Source organism: Fistularia commersonii, chromosome 35, assembly GCF_037954325.1.
Source record: "Fistularia commersonii isolate RoL2024-O1a breed Wild chromosome 35, RoL_Fcom_v1.0, whole genome shotgun sequence".
Taxonomy (NCBI): Eukaryota; Metazoa; Chordata; class Actinopteri; order Syngnathiformes; family Fistulariidae; genus Fistularia; species Fistularia commersonii.
The window spans coordinates 1,852,858-1,870,962 of record NC_141318.1 but is presented as its reverse complement, the minus strand read 5'-3'; the positions used below and the strand labels follow the sequence as shown (position 1 = coordinate 1,870,962).

The 18,105-nt window shown below is 40.8% G+C and overlaps 2 protein-coding genes across 4 annotated transcripts in view; one reads left to right on the top strand and one right to left on the bottom strand.

Annotated features, from left to right (window-relative positions):
* Window positions 1–114: 114 nt before the first annotated feature.
* The window catches only part of trim37 (tripartite motif containing 37), a 35,854-nt gene continuing 17,863 nt past the window's right edge, over window positions 115–18,105 (top strand). The window contains exons 1-6 of one of the 3 annotated variants that reach the window (XM_086142790.1): window positions 115–2,065; window positions 2,789–2,975; window positions 4,103–4,357; window positions 6,332–6,487; window positions 17,366–17,445; window positions 17,912–18,013. In XM_086142790.1, coding sequence (XP_085998916.1) covers window positions 6,460–6,487; window positions 17,366–17,445; window positions 17,912–18,013 — 210 coding nt within the window. In that variant the 5' untranslated portion in view covers window positions 115–2,065; window positions 2,789–2,975; window positions 4,103–4,357; window positions 6,332–6,459. Of the gene's footprint in view, window positions 2,066–2,788; window positions 2,976–4,102; window positions 4,358–6,331; window positions 6,488–16,384; window positions 16,590–17,365; window positions 17,446–17,911; window positions 18,014–18,105 lie in introns of those variants that run through there. The other 2 variants (XM_086142792.1, XM_086142791.1) reach the window with 2 other exon arrangements.
* Window positions 1,158–14,332, bottom strand: pou2f3 (POU class 2 homeobox 3). Its single transcript, XM_086142797.1, has 12 exons — window positions 14,253–14,332; window positions 8,206–8,234; window positions 6,697–6,798; window positions 6,498–6,603; window positions 6,320–6,408; window positions 4,138–4,314; window positions 3,390–3,531; window positions 3,180–3,313; window positions 2,944–3,108; window positions 2,798–2,840; window positions 1,921–2,038; window positions 1,158–1,280 (listed from the first exon to the last, which is right to left on the bottom strand). The coding sequence occupies exons 1-12, from the start codon at window positions 14,290–14,292 to the stop codon at window positions 1,247–1,249; spliced, it is 1,179 nt and encodes a 392-aa protein (XP_085998923.1). The 5' UTR covers window positions 14,293–14,332; the 3' UTR covers window positions 1,158–1,246.

Genomic DNA, 18,105 nt, shown 5'->3' with positions numbered 1-18,105 from the left:
GCCGCCACCCGACGTTTTGGTCCTGGAAAGGTCAAAGGTCAGTTTGATTTCTGCGGCGATGGGAAGAAACCAGGCAGACGTGTCCATCATCCTTTTTTTAATGACAGTCAGTCAAAGCTACAGCTCTGCTGTTGTTTTTCCTCGGAGAGGCGGAAGGAAAAAAAAATATGCTCGGAGCTTCGCGCCAAAATCTCTAGGAGACGACAAAAACACTTCAAACCAAAATGATTTCTGAGACATTTACAAAGAAAAACGTGAGCCGGCGGCATCTCGAACAGGAAGTACAGAGGCCAGCGTCCGTTGTGGAGTTCCAAGCGCACACACACACACACACACACACACATACACACCCTCACACACTCAAACAGCAGGAAAACAGGGAAGCAGATGCTAAAGTAGCTGTCCAGAGTGGGGCGACTCACTGGCGCCCCCTAGTGGTCGTTGCCGGAAGTACACATTGGGGATGTGGGCTCTTAATTAGTAATTAAATCATTTTCTTTGAAAAATCACTGTGTGATCGCACAATCGGGAAAAGCTGGACTGAAATAAATTTTTAAAAAACTCCTTTACCCCGTGACGTTTTATTTTTCTAAGAAAATCGGCCTGCATGGATCTAAAATAATATCGTCAAATGGGAAATTTGACACCTGGATTTAGTATTTCAATGGACCGCCGGTCCGTCGTTGATTCATAGCAATTTGGACCGTGTTCTTTTTATTTTTTAACATCAATAAAAATAAATTAACATTAATACATTTTATTAAAAAAAGGGGAGAAGCTGCAGGCGGTCAGGAGATGGATAATGGCCCCGCACCCACACACACACTCACACACACGCATATGTTTCTGTGGCGCGAGGCCTGAAATGACCTTCTGATTTGGAGACGTTCTAGAAGTTTCCATCCGTCCGACCGCTGGGAATTTGGGATAAAAATGGGACGAGTGTCAGTTTGAAAGGAGGCCACCAGTGACGCGGAGGAGGAAGAGGATGATGATGATGTCTGCTTTCTGATTTTTCCAGGGCGTCCTTCATCTTTACAACAACGGAAGCAGAGGACGCCTTCATACGGTTTGGCTTGTGGCGTGTGTGTGTGTGTGTGTGTGTGTGTGTGTTTGTGCATGTGTGTATATGCATGTCGCAGTCCTCTGCTTGTGTTGCTGCCGCACAAATTCTTCAGTGATCGTTTGAGCATCCTTTTTAACAAAAAGAAAAAAAAAATCTTCATGTGATAAGAGTTCGTGTTTCTCAGTGATGATATGAATTCCAGCAGTACCAGGACCTGATACAGGGGAGATACACTGTTATTACACTGTTATTACACTTATTACACTGTTATTATGCAGTATTAGCTGTATTACATAATGCAACTATACTGCTGTAAAAAATGATTGTACTCTGTAACAGTTTAGACTCAAAATTTCAGTTATGTCAATCATGAGTTGACAAATTTTTTGTTTTAAAATGCACTACAAATCTTAAAATAAAATGCAAATTTGAAGAAAAAAAAAAGGCTAAAAACATGCAACTTGTGATTGGCTGATTATCTAATGCCTCTTTGGTTGTGATATCCTTTCAATAATTTTGAGACCTAATTTGCTGTTTGCTTTTTTATAGAATTTGATTGCTCACTATAAATATGCATGAAATGTTTAATTCAAAAAATAAATTTGGTTTAGCTAAAACTAGCAAGTTGTTACTGTGCAATAAGCCAAAATTTTGCAGATATTTTTGCATGCTTTGCATTAAAAAATCAGCCAGATATATTAAAAAAAAAAAAAAAAAAATGAAATAAACACATTCATAAATAACATGAGTTTTCATGGAGCAGGACGGAATAAGTTGGATCACCAAGAAGTCAAAACTCTTCAAATGTCTGAAAGAAGCCGGCGGCGGGAGAGAAGCAGGGGAAGGCCGGATACCCTGCTGAGCTGTACGCCGCCGCCGCCGCCGGCGCCGCCTGGGACGCCATGGAGGCCGAGGAGAGGCCGCTGGGGGAGACGTCACGGCTCACGCTGTTCGGAGAAGAGCTGGAGGAAACTGGTGGCGGGGGGGGGAGAAAGAGAGGTCAGGGGTCATTACCTGGACACACACACACACACACACACACACTGTGCTGGATGAACTTCCTGTTTTGACACCTAAGCGACCTGTTTGTCAGCCAAACAAAAACAGTGCAGTTCTTCTTTTAACCACTAGGGGGCAGTACTTGCACACATCAAATGTATTTAGTTTCTAATTTTATTAATTCTTAATTGATATATGAGCAAATTCAAAAATGAATATAAAAATTTATAATAAAATTTATAAATACATTTGTATAAAAAAAATCACTTTGAGCTGCTTATAAGCTTTAAATAACATTAAACTCTGTTCCTGATTTGATCAATTAGGCACAAAACTGCAGTTTATACGTTTGCTACGTCACAATTAGCCTGTTAGCCGGTTGATAAATTTCATGGTAAATACGCACCGACCCCCAAGAGCGTCCCGATGATTCTCGTAAACTGTTTAAAAACTATTTACAAACGTCACGTGGGAATGAAAGGTCAGTAAATTGTGATTTCGCTTTTTAAAAGCGATGCTACACTAAGCCGTTGTTTTAACTTATTATTAAAGATAAATAGCTGTATGCTAATGCAGCTAGCCATCGGGGTTTTATCCGATTTTCACGCCTCGTCGGCAAACATCGCAAACCAAACTGGCTGACGACGGAAATGATTTGCAAGGGAAAAAAAAAAAGGAAAAGTAAAGTTAATTTAAGGCTAAATTAACAACTTTTGTAAACAGAGCGCTCACCTCCGCCCGAAGCCAGAGGGCTGTAGGACCTGGACGCCGAGGCCTGGAACAGACACGGGAGACTTCAAGAACAGGAAACGTCGCGATCGTCCCCGCTGGATAGCTGGACACGCTAACAGTCATCGTGCTAAGCTAACGTTTCTGACCAGTCTGGAGTTGAAGGCGTGGGATTTGACGGGTAAACTGGCCACGGGGCAGTAGATCCTCTTCTCCTTCTGACGCCGGTTGCAGAACCAAACGCGCACCACCTCCTTCTCCATGGACAGCTGCTCCGAGATGAGCGTGATCTCCTCCGAGTTGGGTTTGGGGTTCTGCAAAGTGAGGGGGTTAGAGCCGGCGTCGTTTTCGCCGCCGATTTACGTTAAACGCCGCGGGGACCCACATCCAGGAAACGTTTCTCGAGCGTCAGCTTGATGTTTGTTTCGATGCTCGTTCTCTTTTTCCGCTTGCGTCCGTAGCCTTCCATCAGCGGCGGCAGGGCGGCGGGGTTGTTCATCAGGTCGGAGGGCGAGTTTTCTGCGGGGGGGGCGTTAGCCTCGGTTAGCATTGAGCGGATTCGGCGAGGAAGCGCGTTGGACGGCGGCGCCCGTACCCGCGTCGCTCAGCCATTTTTCCAGCAGAGGCTTTAGCTTGCACATGTTCTTGAAGCTGAGGTTCAGGGCCTCGAAGCGGGAGATGGTCGTCTGGCTGAAGTCGTTGCCGTAGAGTTTCCCCATGGCGAGGCCGACGTCTCCCTGCAACACACACACACACATTTTTAAATCCAGTAAAATGCACTACAAATTTTAAAATAAAATGCAAATTTGAAGAGAAAAAAAAAGGCTAAAAACATGCAACTTGTGATTGGCTGATTATCTAATGCCTTTTTGGTTGTGATATCCTTTCAATAATTTTGAGAGCTAATTTGCCGTTTGCTTTTTTATAGAATTTGATTGCTCACTATAAATATGCATGAAATGTTTAATTCAAAAAATACATTTGGATTAGCTAAAACTAACAAGTTGTTACTGTGCAATAAGCCAAAATTTTGCCGATATTTTTGCATGCTTTGCATTGAAAAATCAGCCAAATATATTAAAAAAAAAAAAAAAAAATGAAATGAAATGTTTAATTCAAAGAGTAAATTTGGATTAGTGCAATAAGCCAAAATTTTGCAGATAGTTTGTTTCGATGCTCGTTCTCTTTTTCCACACACACACACACGCTTTAGTTGCAGGTGTTTCCAAGATCCAATTTTGCTCATTCCCTGGACTTAAAATCTTGAAAATCATTCATTTCTGTTTGTGTGTGTGTGTGTGCATGCAGAAAAAAGAGGATCCGCTGGTGGTCGTCATGGTTACCTGCGTGAAGCCCAGCTTGATGCGTCTCTGCTTGAAGGCCTTGGCGAACTGCTCCAGCTCCTCCAGGTCACTGGGTTCCTCCTGCAGCGGTAAGCCCATGTGCTTGGGCATCTGAAGGTGGGACATGTCCATGTGGGCGTCCATGGACGGCGCCGCCAGGCCGGAGCGACCCATGGCCTGCGACCAATCACAGCGCAGCGTGGAAGCGGCGCGATCCCAGGTAAGGAACCAGTTACTCTTTCCAGCGAGATGTTTATATGCTTCATAATCTCGTCCAGAGGTCGGCGACCCGCGTCTCCGGAGGGTAATAATATGGATAATAATGGACCAGTATTAAATTACAATTTTATAATTTTTTTTTTTTGTTTTTTTAATTTATTTGTTTGTTTTTTTTTTGTCATTTTTAAAATGTCGTTTTAAATTTGAAAATGATGGCTATATTGTAACGTCTGAATATTTTTTTCAATATTTTTGCTTTTGAAAATAATAAACAAGTATTTAATTAAAACTGAATTATTTAAAAAAAAAAGTCTTTAGTTTATTCTGTATTTTATTTGTCATTTTCAAGTGTCATTTTAAATTTGAAGATGATGGCGATCTTTTAACATCTGAATATTTTTGCATTTGAAAATAATAAACAGGTAGTTAATTAAAATTGAATTTTTTTTTATTTTATCTAGTTTATTTGTATTATATTTGTCATTTTTAAAATGTCATTTTAAATTTGAAAATGATGGCGATCTTTTAACATCTGAATATTTTTTTCAATATTTTTGCTTTTGAAAATAATAAACAAGTATTTAATTAGAACTGAATTATTTAAAAAAAAAGTCTTTAGTTTATTTGTATTTTATTTGTCATTTTCAAATGTCATTTTAAATTTGAAGATGATGGCGATCTTTTAACATCTGAATATTTTTGTAATATTTTTGCTTTTGAAAATGATAAACAAGTATTTAATTAAAATTGAATTAGTTAAAAAAATGTATTTAGTTTATTTGTATTTTATTTGTCATTTTTAAAATGTCATTTTAAATTTGAAGATGATGGCAATCTTGTGACATCTAAATATTTTTGTAATATTTTTGCCTTTGAAAATAATAAACAAGTATTTAATTAAAATTGATTTTTTTTTTATTCAGTTTATTTGAATTATATTGGTCATTCTTAAAATGTCATTTTAATTTTGTGGATGATGGCGATCTTGTAACATCTGAATATTTTTGCTTTTGAAAATAACGAACAAGTATTTAATTAAAATTGAATTATTTTTTTAAATAATTTTGTTTATTTTAGTTATATTTTATTGTTCATTCTTCATTCTGTCGTTTTAAATTTGAAGATGATGGCGCTCTTGTAACATATAAATAAAACGCAAATATTTTGTCGCTCTTTCTGCTCCATAGCGGCCTTTGTAAATAATGAACAAGTATTTAATTAAAATTGAATTATTTTTTAAATAATTTCATTGATTTTATTTTTCATTTTTAAATGAAAAATAAACAAACAATCACGTGCACAGCAGAGAGGAACATTAGCTAAAAAACGGTTTGGTTAATTACATCATAAGGCAGGGGAGGGAAATGGCTACTAAAATTTGACCCAGTATTTGGGTCAACAAATATATAAATGACAGATAGAACAGAAGTACATGTAGAATCCAATGAGTTAAAAGATTTCGACATTTTTTCCAGGATATGTTTACAAACACGGCTAGTCGCTAATTTGAACGCGAAGGTAAAATTTAGCCGAGTCTGTAAATTAGCCGCGGCGGCTCGTTCTTGTGTTGACCGCTCGCTAACATAGCTAGCATGCTTCGTAGCAACAAAAATATTTTGTTGTCGAGTTTTATTAAGGAAAAAGCAAAAAAGTGACACAAAGAGCAACACACCGCACTCAACAAATGTCAATGTGTATGAGAAACATGGGTATTTTGGAGAAACGATCAAATAAACTTGTATAAAATGTCAATGCCGTAGTTTGTTGTTACTTTTTTAGTATATCTTTATAATGCTAATGTTTATTGATTAGCAATACGTGACGCAGAAAATGATAGCAACGGACGTGTTAGTGCAAAATGTGGAAAAACGTGAATAGACATACAAAGGTTATGGTTGACCAAATATGGAAACCAGGTGTTTGACCATGTGTGTGTGTGTGTGTGTGTGTGTGTGTGGTGCACCTGTGAGGTCAGGGCCACCCCAGGCTGATGCTGCAGGAGTCCGGTCTGGCTCTGGCCCGGGAGGGACAGCAGGTTCTGCTGCAGGAGCGCTGCCGAGCACAAAGACGTACGGATCGGTGGGAGGAAAAAAGAAAAAAAAGATGGTCCCGACTCACCGCGCATCTTCGGGTGAGCTCACCTTGATGGCCGCCGGAACTCTGGGAGAGCAGGAAGGGCGAGGGGGACGTCAGGTGAGATGGCGGCATCAGGACCAGCTGCTGCATGGTGTGCAGAGAAGACAGATCCTGCACATGCAAACACAACAAAGAGGCCGTCTAAGGATGTAAAAGGAAGGCTAGGCTAGGCTAGGCTAGGCTAAGCTAGGCTAGGTATCCTACCCCGGTCATCTGACCCCCGGGCAGCGGAGGGCTCTGGGTCATGTGACATGTCTTCAGCGTGGCAGCCGAGTGGTGCGAGTCGTTCAGATCCTCCGTCTTTATCTGAAAAAAACAACAGTTTGTGTGTGTGTGTGTGTGTGTGTGTGTGTGGAGATGCACTCATGAGGATTACCCCGTTATAGTCGATTTATTCGATTTCTCTTTTTTTCTGATCTGATTGAGTTCAGATTTCCAGCTAATCCCTTCATTCCCTGTTGACTTTTATCAGCACATACGTCGACGATGGCGTGATATTTAGCTGATTTTATTTGGGGGTGTTTTTCTCGAAGGCGGTACAAACCCGACCCAAGTGACGGGTACCCGTACTCCCGACCCCGCCCGACCCCACCCCCGGACCAGTTTGGTCACTAAACAACACTGGGCGAAAGATCTCCTCCTTCCCCCCGGGGCGAGCCGGTATGCAAATAAGATCCAACCACCCTCTCGCCCTCTAAGCGTCAGCAGTAAAAAAAAAAAAAAAAAAAAAAAAAACTCCCAGCCAAAGTGAATGTTTGTCAAAGTATCCAAACAGCCGCAAACTATTTGGGACGTTTCCAAAGACAAGAGAGGCGAGTCATTATTGACATGTGCGAGCGCCTAGCGGGTAGTTTTTTCCTGGGGATGTTAGCCGTTAGCCGGTGTCCGTTTGGGTGAAGGAAATGTCAATAACACCTAGCGCCCCCTCGGGGCTTCTAATGGCGTCTAACGCCGGCGGCGCCGTTTACCTTTCGCTCCCACGCCGTCCCAAAACTCCCCCCGGACACCCCACGTTTTTATTCTCCATCGTGGGTGAAACTCGACGTTTGTGAGGTAAATAATAAATGACTGAAAAACACCCGAAAACCAAAGTTTTTCTCCATATTTGGCTCTTCCGGTGACGACGTACGGCTACTAGATGGCCAACTAGTTTATCCGCGTCAACCTTCATAACGGAAAAGATGGCGAAAAGAAAAAAAAAATTTGCATTTGGATCTGCGTTATGGCTTTTATGGCTCTGCAAGTCAAAAAGGTTCCCGACCCCTGGCCTATAGGAAGGAGGAAAAGCTACTTCCTGTCTGGGCCTTGACCTTTGACCTCATGGATCCAGCACCAAGGATTCAGCGTGTTGGAAAAGTTTTTTTAAATTTAATTTCTTTTAACCCTTGTGTTGTCTTGCAGGTCAAAAGTGACCCACTGCCATGTTTAGCTGTGGAAAAAACACCTTAACCTATTTTTTTCCAACTTTAAATTTTATGACTTTTCCTAAAAAGACTACATAATTTGAAAAAGTGATACTTCTTTTTTGTTTATGTTTTCCATGTGGGCTGTTCACCACTAGGGTACAAAGACTGTCTTATGGGTCATTTTTGACCCGTAGGACAAGGGGAGTAAACACAATGCTAAGATCGCACGAGGGTTAACACACACATACACACACACACACACACACACACCAGTTCGTGAAAACGTGCGGTTTGGTCGGGAACTCACCTTCCGGCTGAAGTCGATTCCTTTCGGCTCTGAACGTCGGGGAGAGAAGAAAAGAAGAAGAAGCGTTTGTTGCGTCTCCTCTCACACACACCTTCAACTTATTCCCTTTCTTCAATTTATTATAAATCTCTATTTTCCTTTTGTCACTCGAAGCCCATGAACGGCCATTTTTTTTACATTTTTACATCATCGAAACCACCGCGCCCGCGATTCTTTTCGCATCCCCCGCTTCCTCAACACCCCGTTTTCCTTCACAGGCTTTTTTTAAGGCCTCGTGACCTGCTAGCGGCGGCGGCGGCGGCGGCGTGGAGGGGCTGGAGGTGTTTTTAAGGCTGATGGTGTTGAAAGATGTGCTGGACAGTCTGGCATCATTTGAATGTCAAATGGGGACCTTTGAAACACTGTGTGTGTGTGTGTGTGTGTGTGTGTAATGCTGGAAACACAATGCAAATGCGGTTTAACCCCCTCATCCCTGTCCAACAGTGTGCCAGTGGCTCCCAGTTCGACCAGCCCTGCAGCCAAACTTCCAGTATGTAAATGACCATGACATGCAAATTAGAGCTCTCTCCACACACACACACACACACACACATACATACACACATGCACGCACGTACAGCGAGGGCCGTGTTTGCGCATCAGCGAGTCCACGTCTTTATTTTCTGGCTCGACACAGATTTAGACACACAGACGCAGTAAAAACAACAAGCGGCGGGTGAAATCCAGCCCGGTTCGGGAGATGGTTGGCGGCAGGGAGTATTTACACACAATTACTGAACATCGCCGTCATGATGTCGGGATTTAAAGGTGTGCAAAAAGAAAAGATAAGTTAGGTTATAATAAATGTCCAAATCAGACTTTTTTTCCCTGATTTTTTTTCTTTTTGTTTCGGTCAAACTGTCGCTAGCAAGAGTTTTCATTTAACGACATTAGAGAGCTGCAAATGCTTTTTTATTACAGTGTTTAAACCTTCAAAAAAAAAAAAAAAAAAAAAAAAAAAACGGTGGTGGATTTGTTGTTTTTCTTTGTGATGATTCACCAAAATTAAAAAAAAAAAAAAAAAGTATTTTAAACAAATTTTAAAAGTATGGAAGTCCCCCGAAGGGCCAACAGCTTCGCAAAACACACAGCACCAGTGTTTTTTTTTTTTAAAATAAACAAACATAAAAAAAGTGAAAGGGCAAACAAAAAGGGCAAAACCGCACTTTGACCCCAGGTGACCCCGTGCACATGAGGACACTGACATTGGAGCCTACTAGCGTTAGCGGGTGCTAACAACACCAGTCACTGGAGGGACTTTGCGATCACATCTCTACTTTTATTATTAATCTTGTCTTAAACTTTTCCAAATCTATTTTATCTGATTTGATATCTGTTTAAAATGAATGTGAAAAGTAAAGTACTCGTTTCAGGGCGTTTGGTTTGGATCTTTCTCCAGCTAACAATGTCAACACCAGCTCACCATGGCTGCGCCCCGGGGGCGTTATGCTAATGCTATAAATTTAGCATTTATCCCCGCTGGAGGACATCTGTAGCTTAGCTGTGACTTTACCCTCTTTTTTTCTCAAAAACAACCTCCTCCATGTTTTTTAAAACTAATTATGAGACGTCCAAGCTAGTGCCGCATAGCGAATGCAATGCTAAACCGATGCTAGGGAATAAACGCCGCCAGAATGGGCGAGGGTGTTTCTCTGGCCTGTCCGCGTTTAGCCGAACCTTATCAACCGCTACCTGGGGGCGTTATGCTAATGCTATAAATTTAGCATTTATCCCCATTGGAGGACATCTTTAGCTTAGCTGTAACTGCGTCCTCTTTGTTCTCAAAAACAACCTCCATGTTTTTTGAAACTAAATTTGAGACGTCCAAGCTAGCGCAGCGTAGCGAATGCAATGCTAAACCTATGCTATGGAATACATGGCGCCGGAATGGGCTAGTTTTTTTCTCCGACCTTGCCGAAACTTATCAACCATCACGTCAGGCTTTTTCCAAAAAAACCCGACAACCATTGCCAGGTAACTGTTGAGAAATAGCCATCATCGCCTTTTAATTTATGCAACAGGAAGAAGATTCATTACACCAGCGCCACTCCGGGCGAGGGCTGATTCTGTTTGTAGTGTGGAACTTTGCCAACCCCAAAGTAAGAGTAATGGAAAAAAAATCGAAATGCCCTAATATTTGATCTCCCAACTGTCTGATTTCCATACTCACTGTGTCAATTTGAAGAGTTGGTTGAAATATAGAAAATACCGTCAGGTTTCCGCGGGGGGTAGTGGATGATTTTGCCGCAGCGTCTCGGACCCCAGGGTTGGGCGAGCTAACCGGGCTAACTCGGAAATGCTAAACGATTTCACCGTCGTTTTCGCGATCGATTAGAAAAACGCTTGTTTCCATTACGAAGAAAAGATTTCTTCCCTCCGTAAGAAGAAATTATTCATGTGAACGGGGTTGTTTACGATTTACCAGCTGGACGTCATGTAGCCCGGCAGCGACGTAATAGTCAATAATACAATCATATTAAAAATATAGAAGACACAGTTTTGACTTGTGTTTTGAGAGTCCAGGAAGAGGCGGGTTTTTGATGAAACCAGGCCAATGTGGACTTTTTACAGGATGGTTATAATAATTTTATAATAATAATGGTCTTATTAATATGTGAAATCCCAGACTGGACGTGTTGGATTGGATTTGCTTTTTTGTTGAATTCAACACGAATGAATGATTATAACTTATGAAAAAACAACCTACAGCAAAGTCTTGTAAAGATGTACCTTAACACTTCTCAGACTTTCACTTAAATTCCTCATTTATTCATCCTGCATTAAGGTGCTGGAGGCTAAACTAGCTGTCGTCGGGCGAGACGCGAGGTTTTCCCTGGATCCATAAACAACCACTGACTCACATTCATGCTAGAAGCGCTAATCACTGCGCCACCGTGCTGCCAAATTTAATATTTTGCTGGAAAATGGAGAAAAAAAGCAGGACTTGGACTTGTTTGTTTCCTCCGGAGGTCAAAACGCAGAATTACTGCGTAAAATAACCAGAGACGTTACAGTTAGCAGCAGTTAGCTGAGTCACGCAATGCTAACCTTAATAGCTCCAGTGCTGTCCAACGGCCTGCTAGCTAATCCAGCATCTAGTAACCTCACAACGGATTTACTACGTCATCATAAAACAAATACTTTATGATAATGTTATTCCTTTACAGCCCGCTAACTCATCCAGGATCCGCTAACTACCTCATGATCAAATTACGACTCAATGATAACACAAGCACTTCATGATCCAATCAATACTGCATGTCTGCTAGCTGATCCAGGATCTAGTAGCTATTTCACAATCTTATTTCTACTTCATGATTGAGCAAGCACTTTGTTATCCAAGTAGAACTTCATTTCCGGATGTTTTTCACACGCTGGACGCGGTTAATTTATGGATTTTTTTTGGGCTAACGAGTTTCACGTCATAAAAACATTTATCCTCATCATATCGGATCAATTAAATGACCACGAAATTCTGAGGCCGTTCAATTCCGACACCGAAGAAGACGACTTTAACAGTTTTAGCGCGCAGGAGCTAGCGATCAGCAGGGATGGGAAATGGATGAAAAGATGGACTTTTCCTTGTCTTATTTATTATTCATCTCCAAAAAAAGGCATTTCCAGTACGTATTTGATGTATGTATTTAATTAAGGGTCAAAAAAATGTTTCTGTGTGAATTTCTTATGTTTACAACGTGGACACCTGCAGTTTATAGACAAGTGTGGCTTACATATGTACACATATATTTATTTTGTTATTTTTAGCTGGTGCGTCTTATATTCAGGTGCGCTCAACAGTCCGGAAATTACGCTACTTCACGTCACGCTAACCAATCCAGGATCTGCCCACTACTTCATAATAGAATTACTACTTCACAATAAAACAAGTACTTCATGATCCAAGTAATACGCCATAGTGCGCTTACTAAAACAATATCTAGTAACTACTCGATGAGAAGATTACTAGATCGTGATCAAACAAGTACTTCATGATCTAAGTAGGACTCCATGTGCGCTAACTAATCCAGGATCTAGGAAATACTTCACAATCAGATCACTACTTCACGATAAAACAAGTACTCTAAGTACTTAAAGGTCCAACTAATACTCCATGTCTCGCTAACTAATCCAGGATCCGCTAACTACTTCACAATAGAATTACTACTTCACAATAAAACAAGTACTTCATGATCCAAGTAGTACTCCACAGCCAGCTAATATCCAGGATACGCTAACTACTTCACCATCAAATGACTACCTTAGCATAAAACAAGTACTTCATTATCCAAGTAGTACTCCATGTGCGCTAACTAATCCGGGATCTAGGAACTACTTCACGATCAGATTACTACTTCACAATGAAACAAGGACTCTAAGTACTTCAAGGTCCAACTAATACTCCACGTCCCGCTAACTAATCTAGGATCTGCTAACTACTTCACAATAAAACAAGTACTTCATGATCCAAGTAATACCCCACAGCTGGCTAATATCCAGGATACGCTAACTACTTCACGATCAAATTACTAGCTCAACATAAATCAAGTACATAACAAGTACTTCCGGTACTATTCCGGTATCTAGGAACTACTTCACGATGGATCAGTACCTCACGATTAGATTACTACTTCATGATAAACAAGTACTTCCAAGTACTTCAAGGTCCAACGAATAGGGTTTCAGGTGAAGCCGGTGAAAACGGGAAGTTCTCCTAGGTTCGTGTTACACGATTACGAGTTGATCCGTCGGCAGAATAAAGGTGGGGAAAAGACGCCAAAAACAATAGCAAAACCGAAAACCGAGTACAGTACTGACATTTCTGACTTCTACAAAAACTAAAAAAACAAAAAAAACCCATCCTGTTACTTCTGCTGCCGCCATTGTCTGACTAAAAGTTCCACATTCCTGCCGCGGTTCCGTATTTTTGTTTAAGCCCCCGGCCAGCAAACAGCCCTGGGTGCATCCTGGTAGCAACTGACTGTAAACACACACACACACACACACCCTGCGAAACTGCAGCAGGTCAAGATGCTGCTAGCACGGGGAGGTCAAACACTCTAAAACGCGATAAAGATGGAAAAATAAAGATAAGACTGAGATTATCGGGTTCGCGGAGAAATTAATCCCCAAAAACGATGTGACGTCGCGGGAATTCATGTCATCTCCTTGAAAAAGATGCGTTATGATGTAATTGCGTAATTGAATATCACTCACTTGCTGTAGATGCCATGCTCAGACACACACACACACACACACAGATGCACATTTGCCATGTAATGTGTGTAAAACTGTTTTCATAAAAATTGGGATTAATTAATCCTTGTAAAATATCCTTTTATTGACACATATTGCCGAATTATTAGGTACACCAACATCCAACGCAGATAAACAGGATTTCAACATTCAGGATTTTGAAATTCCGAATTTTAAAATACAGGATTTCAGGAAGTTGATTTTTACTTGACTTTTTTTAAAATTGTTTTTTTTAATTAATGACTTCACGTCAGTACGGGGCTGGGGTTAAAACCAACAAGTGTATTTATTATCTGGAAAATTAACAGAGGAAAAAAAAAAAAGATTCCGGGGGGGGGGGGGGGGGGGCGACGACAAACAGATTCAAGTTTGATCAAAGATTATTAAAAACTAATAACCTGAAATTAAACTTTGTTGCAGGTGTGTGTGGGGGGGTAATCTCATGATTTAGTATTTCCCAGAATTTATTCATCCCTTTTTTCTCAAATACTAATGTTATATTTTTCAAGTGCCAGAACTGCTTTTTTAATTTAAATTTTTTTTTTTTTGTATTTTTTTTTTTTTACATGTTCCCAAGGCCTCCCTCACTGCAAGGTGATGCCAGACCATCATGCAGATTTTACCCTTTCGATTTTTTTTTTTTTTTTTTTTTAATTTAAAGTAAAGCAAATAGATAATGCATGAAAGCAGGCTGCAGATCCAGGTGAGCCGGTGTCGGCGGCGGTGGGGGGAAGGGAAGCGCTGCGACTCCTTACCTGCCTGCTCGGCCGCCTGCTCCAGAGTGTCTGCGCTCATCTTCCTATCTGCGGAGATAACCGCGGCTGATTTACCTACAGGCCCGGGTCTGCAGCCGCACAGTGAGCCGCCACCCAGCGCCGCGATCCCCTGGTTTATTCCAACCTGCCCCCTTCCCTGCTTAGCATATGGAAGACACGTCCCCTTCCACGCACCTCACCTGCGGGGGCCCCACGGCGGGGGCTCTTTATTGCGGGGAGGCGCGGCTCTGCAGCGGGGCCGGGTAATCGAGTAAATAGAGAATTTTTTTTTTTTTGTGTCCCAGCACCACGGACGTTCACGCCTCCTTCTCGCACCCCGATTTGCATCAGGCCTATCGGGCTCGGAGCGGCGTTTGCATAGGACAACAAAGCACGAAGAGGCCGAGGAGTCATCCTTACACACACACACACACACACATATATACACACACTCCACCCGAGACCTCCCTGAGGGGCAACTTTCCTGAGCCACAATAAGCAAACACCACCCGAAGAAAAAAAAACAAAAAAAAACAAAAAAACCCACATACACAGAGAGTGGGTAAACAAAAGTACTTCCACCGGTGCGTGAAGTACTCACAAGTACTGAGAGAATAAACAAAAGTGCAGAAAAATAAACAACAAAAAAAAAAAAACATGCAGAAACTGCACATGGGGATCAATATGCAGAGAGGCGTCTGAACAAATAAACATGCCAGAATAAATGAACTGGATCCATATGTGTGTGTGTGTTAAAGAGAGTGTGTGAAGTGCTTCTGAAAAACTCAATTTATCATTATATAATTACTGGAAATGATTTGTTTTGAATTCATGTGAGCCACGCAGGAAATCCCTACATGTTGCTCCAACTGCGACCACTCGTGGGTACAGGGAGTGTGTGTGTGTGTGTGTCAACATGCGTCTAACATATATCATCAATCAAGTGTTTTTAATAATCCGATAAGGAAAATACAAAAAGTCTCCTGTTTAAACTTGTTTTTTCTTTAAAATATTGAAATTCTCTCCATTTTTTAATGCTTGAAAATTCATTTATTCATTAATTCGATCATGATTTAAATGGCTTATCCTTAACCGCATGGATGGTCATTCCGGATGGATCTGAGGGTCACATGGAGAGATAAACAATTATTCACATGTCATAGTGACACATAGAAACGTTCATTCTATCATTCACTGCAATTGTTTGGGATTCAAACGTTGATTTATTGAAATGTAATCACCAATAGAATAATCGTGTCCATCCTCTCAGAGAAAAATGCATCTGTCACTCAAAAAGTAGCGTAAATCGATATGAAGGAAACAAAGTAAATAAAGGGCACTCATATTATAGACCAAAAAATCATATTGATTTATGAATAATTTAAACGGCTCATTTGTAAACTGAACTTGACCAACTTTCTAGCAGATTAAATGTGAATCAGACACATAAGAGGTGGAATTAAATGACAAACGGAAATTAGGTCACATTGAAGAAATGGCATCATATCCAAGCATTTTTTTTTAAACTTTTATTGAACTCATAAAATATAAACAAACAAAACATATTAATGGGTAAACTCAATTGTACACCAATGAAATTTAACATGAGGAAACATAAAGACTTATTTTTTATGCAATTTATTAACTCTAAGAATAACAAGGGTAGAGAAAAACAATGCATAATTTGAGAAGCAACAAAAAAAATGAAATGGCAAGGGGAATGTGTATTAAGAAGAAAGAATCTAAGCGACTATCATTCATAAAACTGCATATTTTTTCCTTTTTTGGATGTAAGTTTAAAAGATTTTTTTAATATAATTCAAAGAATGGGGGGGGGCGTTTTTCGATTCGGTTTATGTGTATGTAAAATTTGGCCAAACCTATAATAGCACTGACACAGAGTTCATCTTTTTCGTTTCCAAAAAGTAAACTAAATGTTATATCATCTTTAGTGAGAGAAAGTGGTTGATGGATTTTTTTGTTTTTCTCTCCACCACTGCGTTTACCCTCCAGGCCACATGGGGGCGCTGTTGCTCAAAACGGTAAACAACATTATAATCAGCGAAGAAGAAAATGAAGCCATCTGATTGGAGATTGCTAGGGGACAGACAGCTTCGCTACCGCTACATCTTCAAAGCGGAGCTTCATCCTCTTTCGCTGATTAAAAAACTGAATTTGGACTCGGGGAAAAATAAAACCGAGTGATTTCATTGTTGACCGGCTGAACAAGACGTTACGAGGCGCATTACCTCTTAGAGTAAATAATGCCGTTTCGCCATTTTAATCCGAAAACGTCGGTATTTCAGGTGTGACAGTCGAAGCCGAGCCTCTTGGTAGGTGAGTTAGTCCTGCTAACACCAGCAAGCTAGCTGGCCTCCCTCTCCTGCTAGCATGTTTATTTATTCATCTCGAATGCTCCCGGTGTCAATATGCTTTAGAAGACACGTCATTTGATTATTCAAATGTTTTTCACCCGCATTTTGGTGACAGCTATGGTGTTTGCCAATGCACGGCCTTTTTCTTTTAATTTTTTGACCCCAAATGTATGTTTTATGGTAAAAACAAACAGCAAGAACAGTTTATCATTTCAGCGTCAACGACCTCTGTTTGCACTGTATGGACAGACTGGCTTTTTCCGCAGTTAGCCTTCAAGCCAGGTAGAAATACAAACATATACAATAAACAACAACAGAAACAGGTGCTGGAAAGGCAACGTGTAACTTAAGTGGTTTAAAAAAACAGACAAACACTTAAATTTTACAAAGAATTTGTCGTTGGCTCTATTCTTTTAGTTACTTGACCACCACTGATGCTCCTGTTTATTCCTATCAATGCAGAATTATCTAAATGTGATTGAGATGATGTATTTGATTATTCAGTCAAAAGTATTTGGCAAATACCACAGATGAAATATGGGATGGCTCTAGAAATAAAAGGTAAACCAGGTCACCAAAGACCAAACCATGTTTTATTGCTTATTCACAAACATTGGAAAAACCCTTGGAGATACTGCATTATCATGTGAACACAGTCAAGTACGCAGCGTGCAGTTGGAAGATTTCAAGTACACAGCAAACAAATTTAAAGCCCAAGTTTGTGTTTTCTTCTTTCAGGCTTCTGGCCACAACTCTTCACACTCGTCCCACAACGACAAACACTCAAACTGGCGGAGATGGACGAACAAAGTGTCGAGGTTTGTTTCCGTCATCTTATGACACTTATGTTGATCGCTTCTGGCCGGCAGCTGAGCCTGTGAGGGCAGTAACTCAGGCGCTGAGACAGCAGTAACGGGAAGAGAGAAGAACACAGTGTTAAATCCTGTCCTTTTAGTGAAAACTATTGAATGTTTAAAATGTTGCCATGGGATTCATAATATTTACAAGCCATTATTTATGAAGCAGCCCCTTAAGGCATCAGTGAAACACGAGACATGCAGATATAAACAGGGTGATAAGGAAGTTATTTCAACGTTTTGTTTTAATAAAAATCTGATTAATGATCTTTACACATAAAATGCATTGTTTTATCATTTTTATCATCTATTTCATTCTGCCCCTTTGTCATAACCTCCCCAAATCAAAGACGCTGCAGTTTCTTTTTCGCATATACGCGTCTGAGACGTCTCGGTTCGGCTAAGTCCTTCTCGTTTCTTCGAGCAGAGCATCGCTGAGGTGTTTCGATGCTTCATCTGCATGGAGAAGCTGCGGGACGCTCGCCTCTGCCCGCACTGCTCCAAACTCTGCTGCTTTAGCTGCATCCGGGTGAGTCTGTCCGTACAACCCGGCAGCCGGAGGAATCTCCTTCCAACACAACACCACATTCTGCCAGTGATACATGACTCAGGGACTGAAAC

Excerpts from the sequence above, each read along its gene's own strand:
- pou2f3 (XM_086142797.1), bottom strand. The coding sequence starts at position 14,292 with ATGAGCGCAGACACTCTGGAGCAGGCGGCCGAGCAGGCAG. Across the intron at positions 8,235-14,252 it reads GCAGGCGGCCGAGCAGGCAG|AGCCGAAAGGAATCGACTTC; the intron begins GTAAGGAGTCGC and ends CCCGACGTTCAG. Across the intron at positions 2,841-2,943 it reads ACGCCTTCAACTCCAGACTG|GCCTCGGCGTCCAGGTCCTA; the intron begins GTCAGAAACGTT and ends TGTCTGTTCCAG.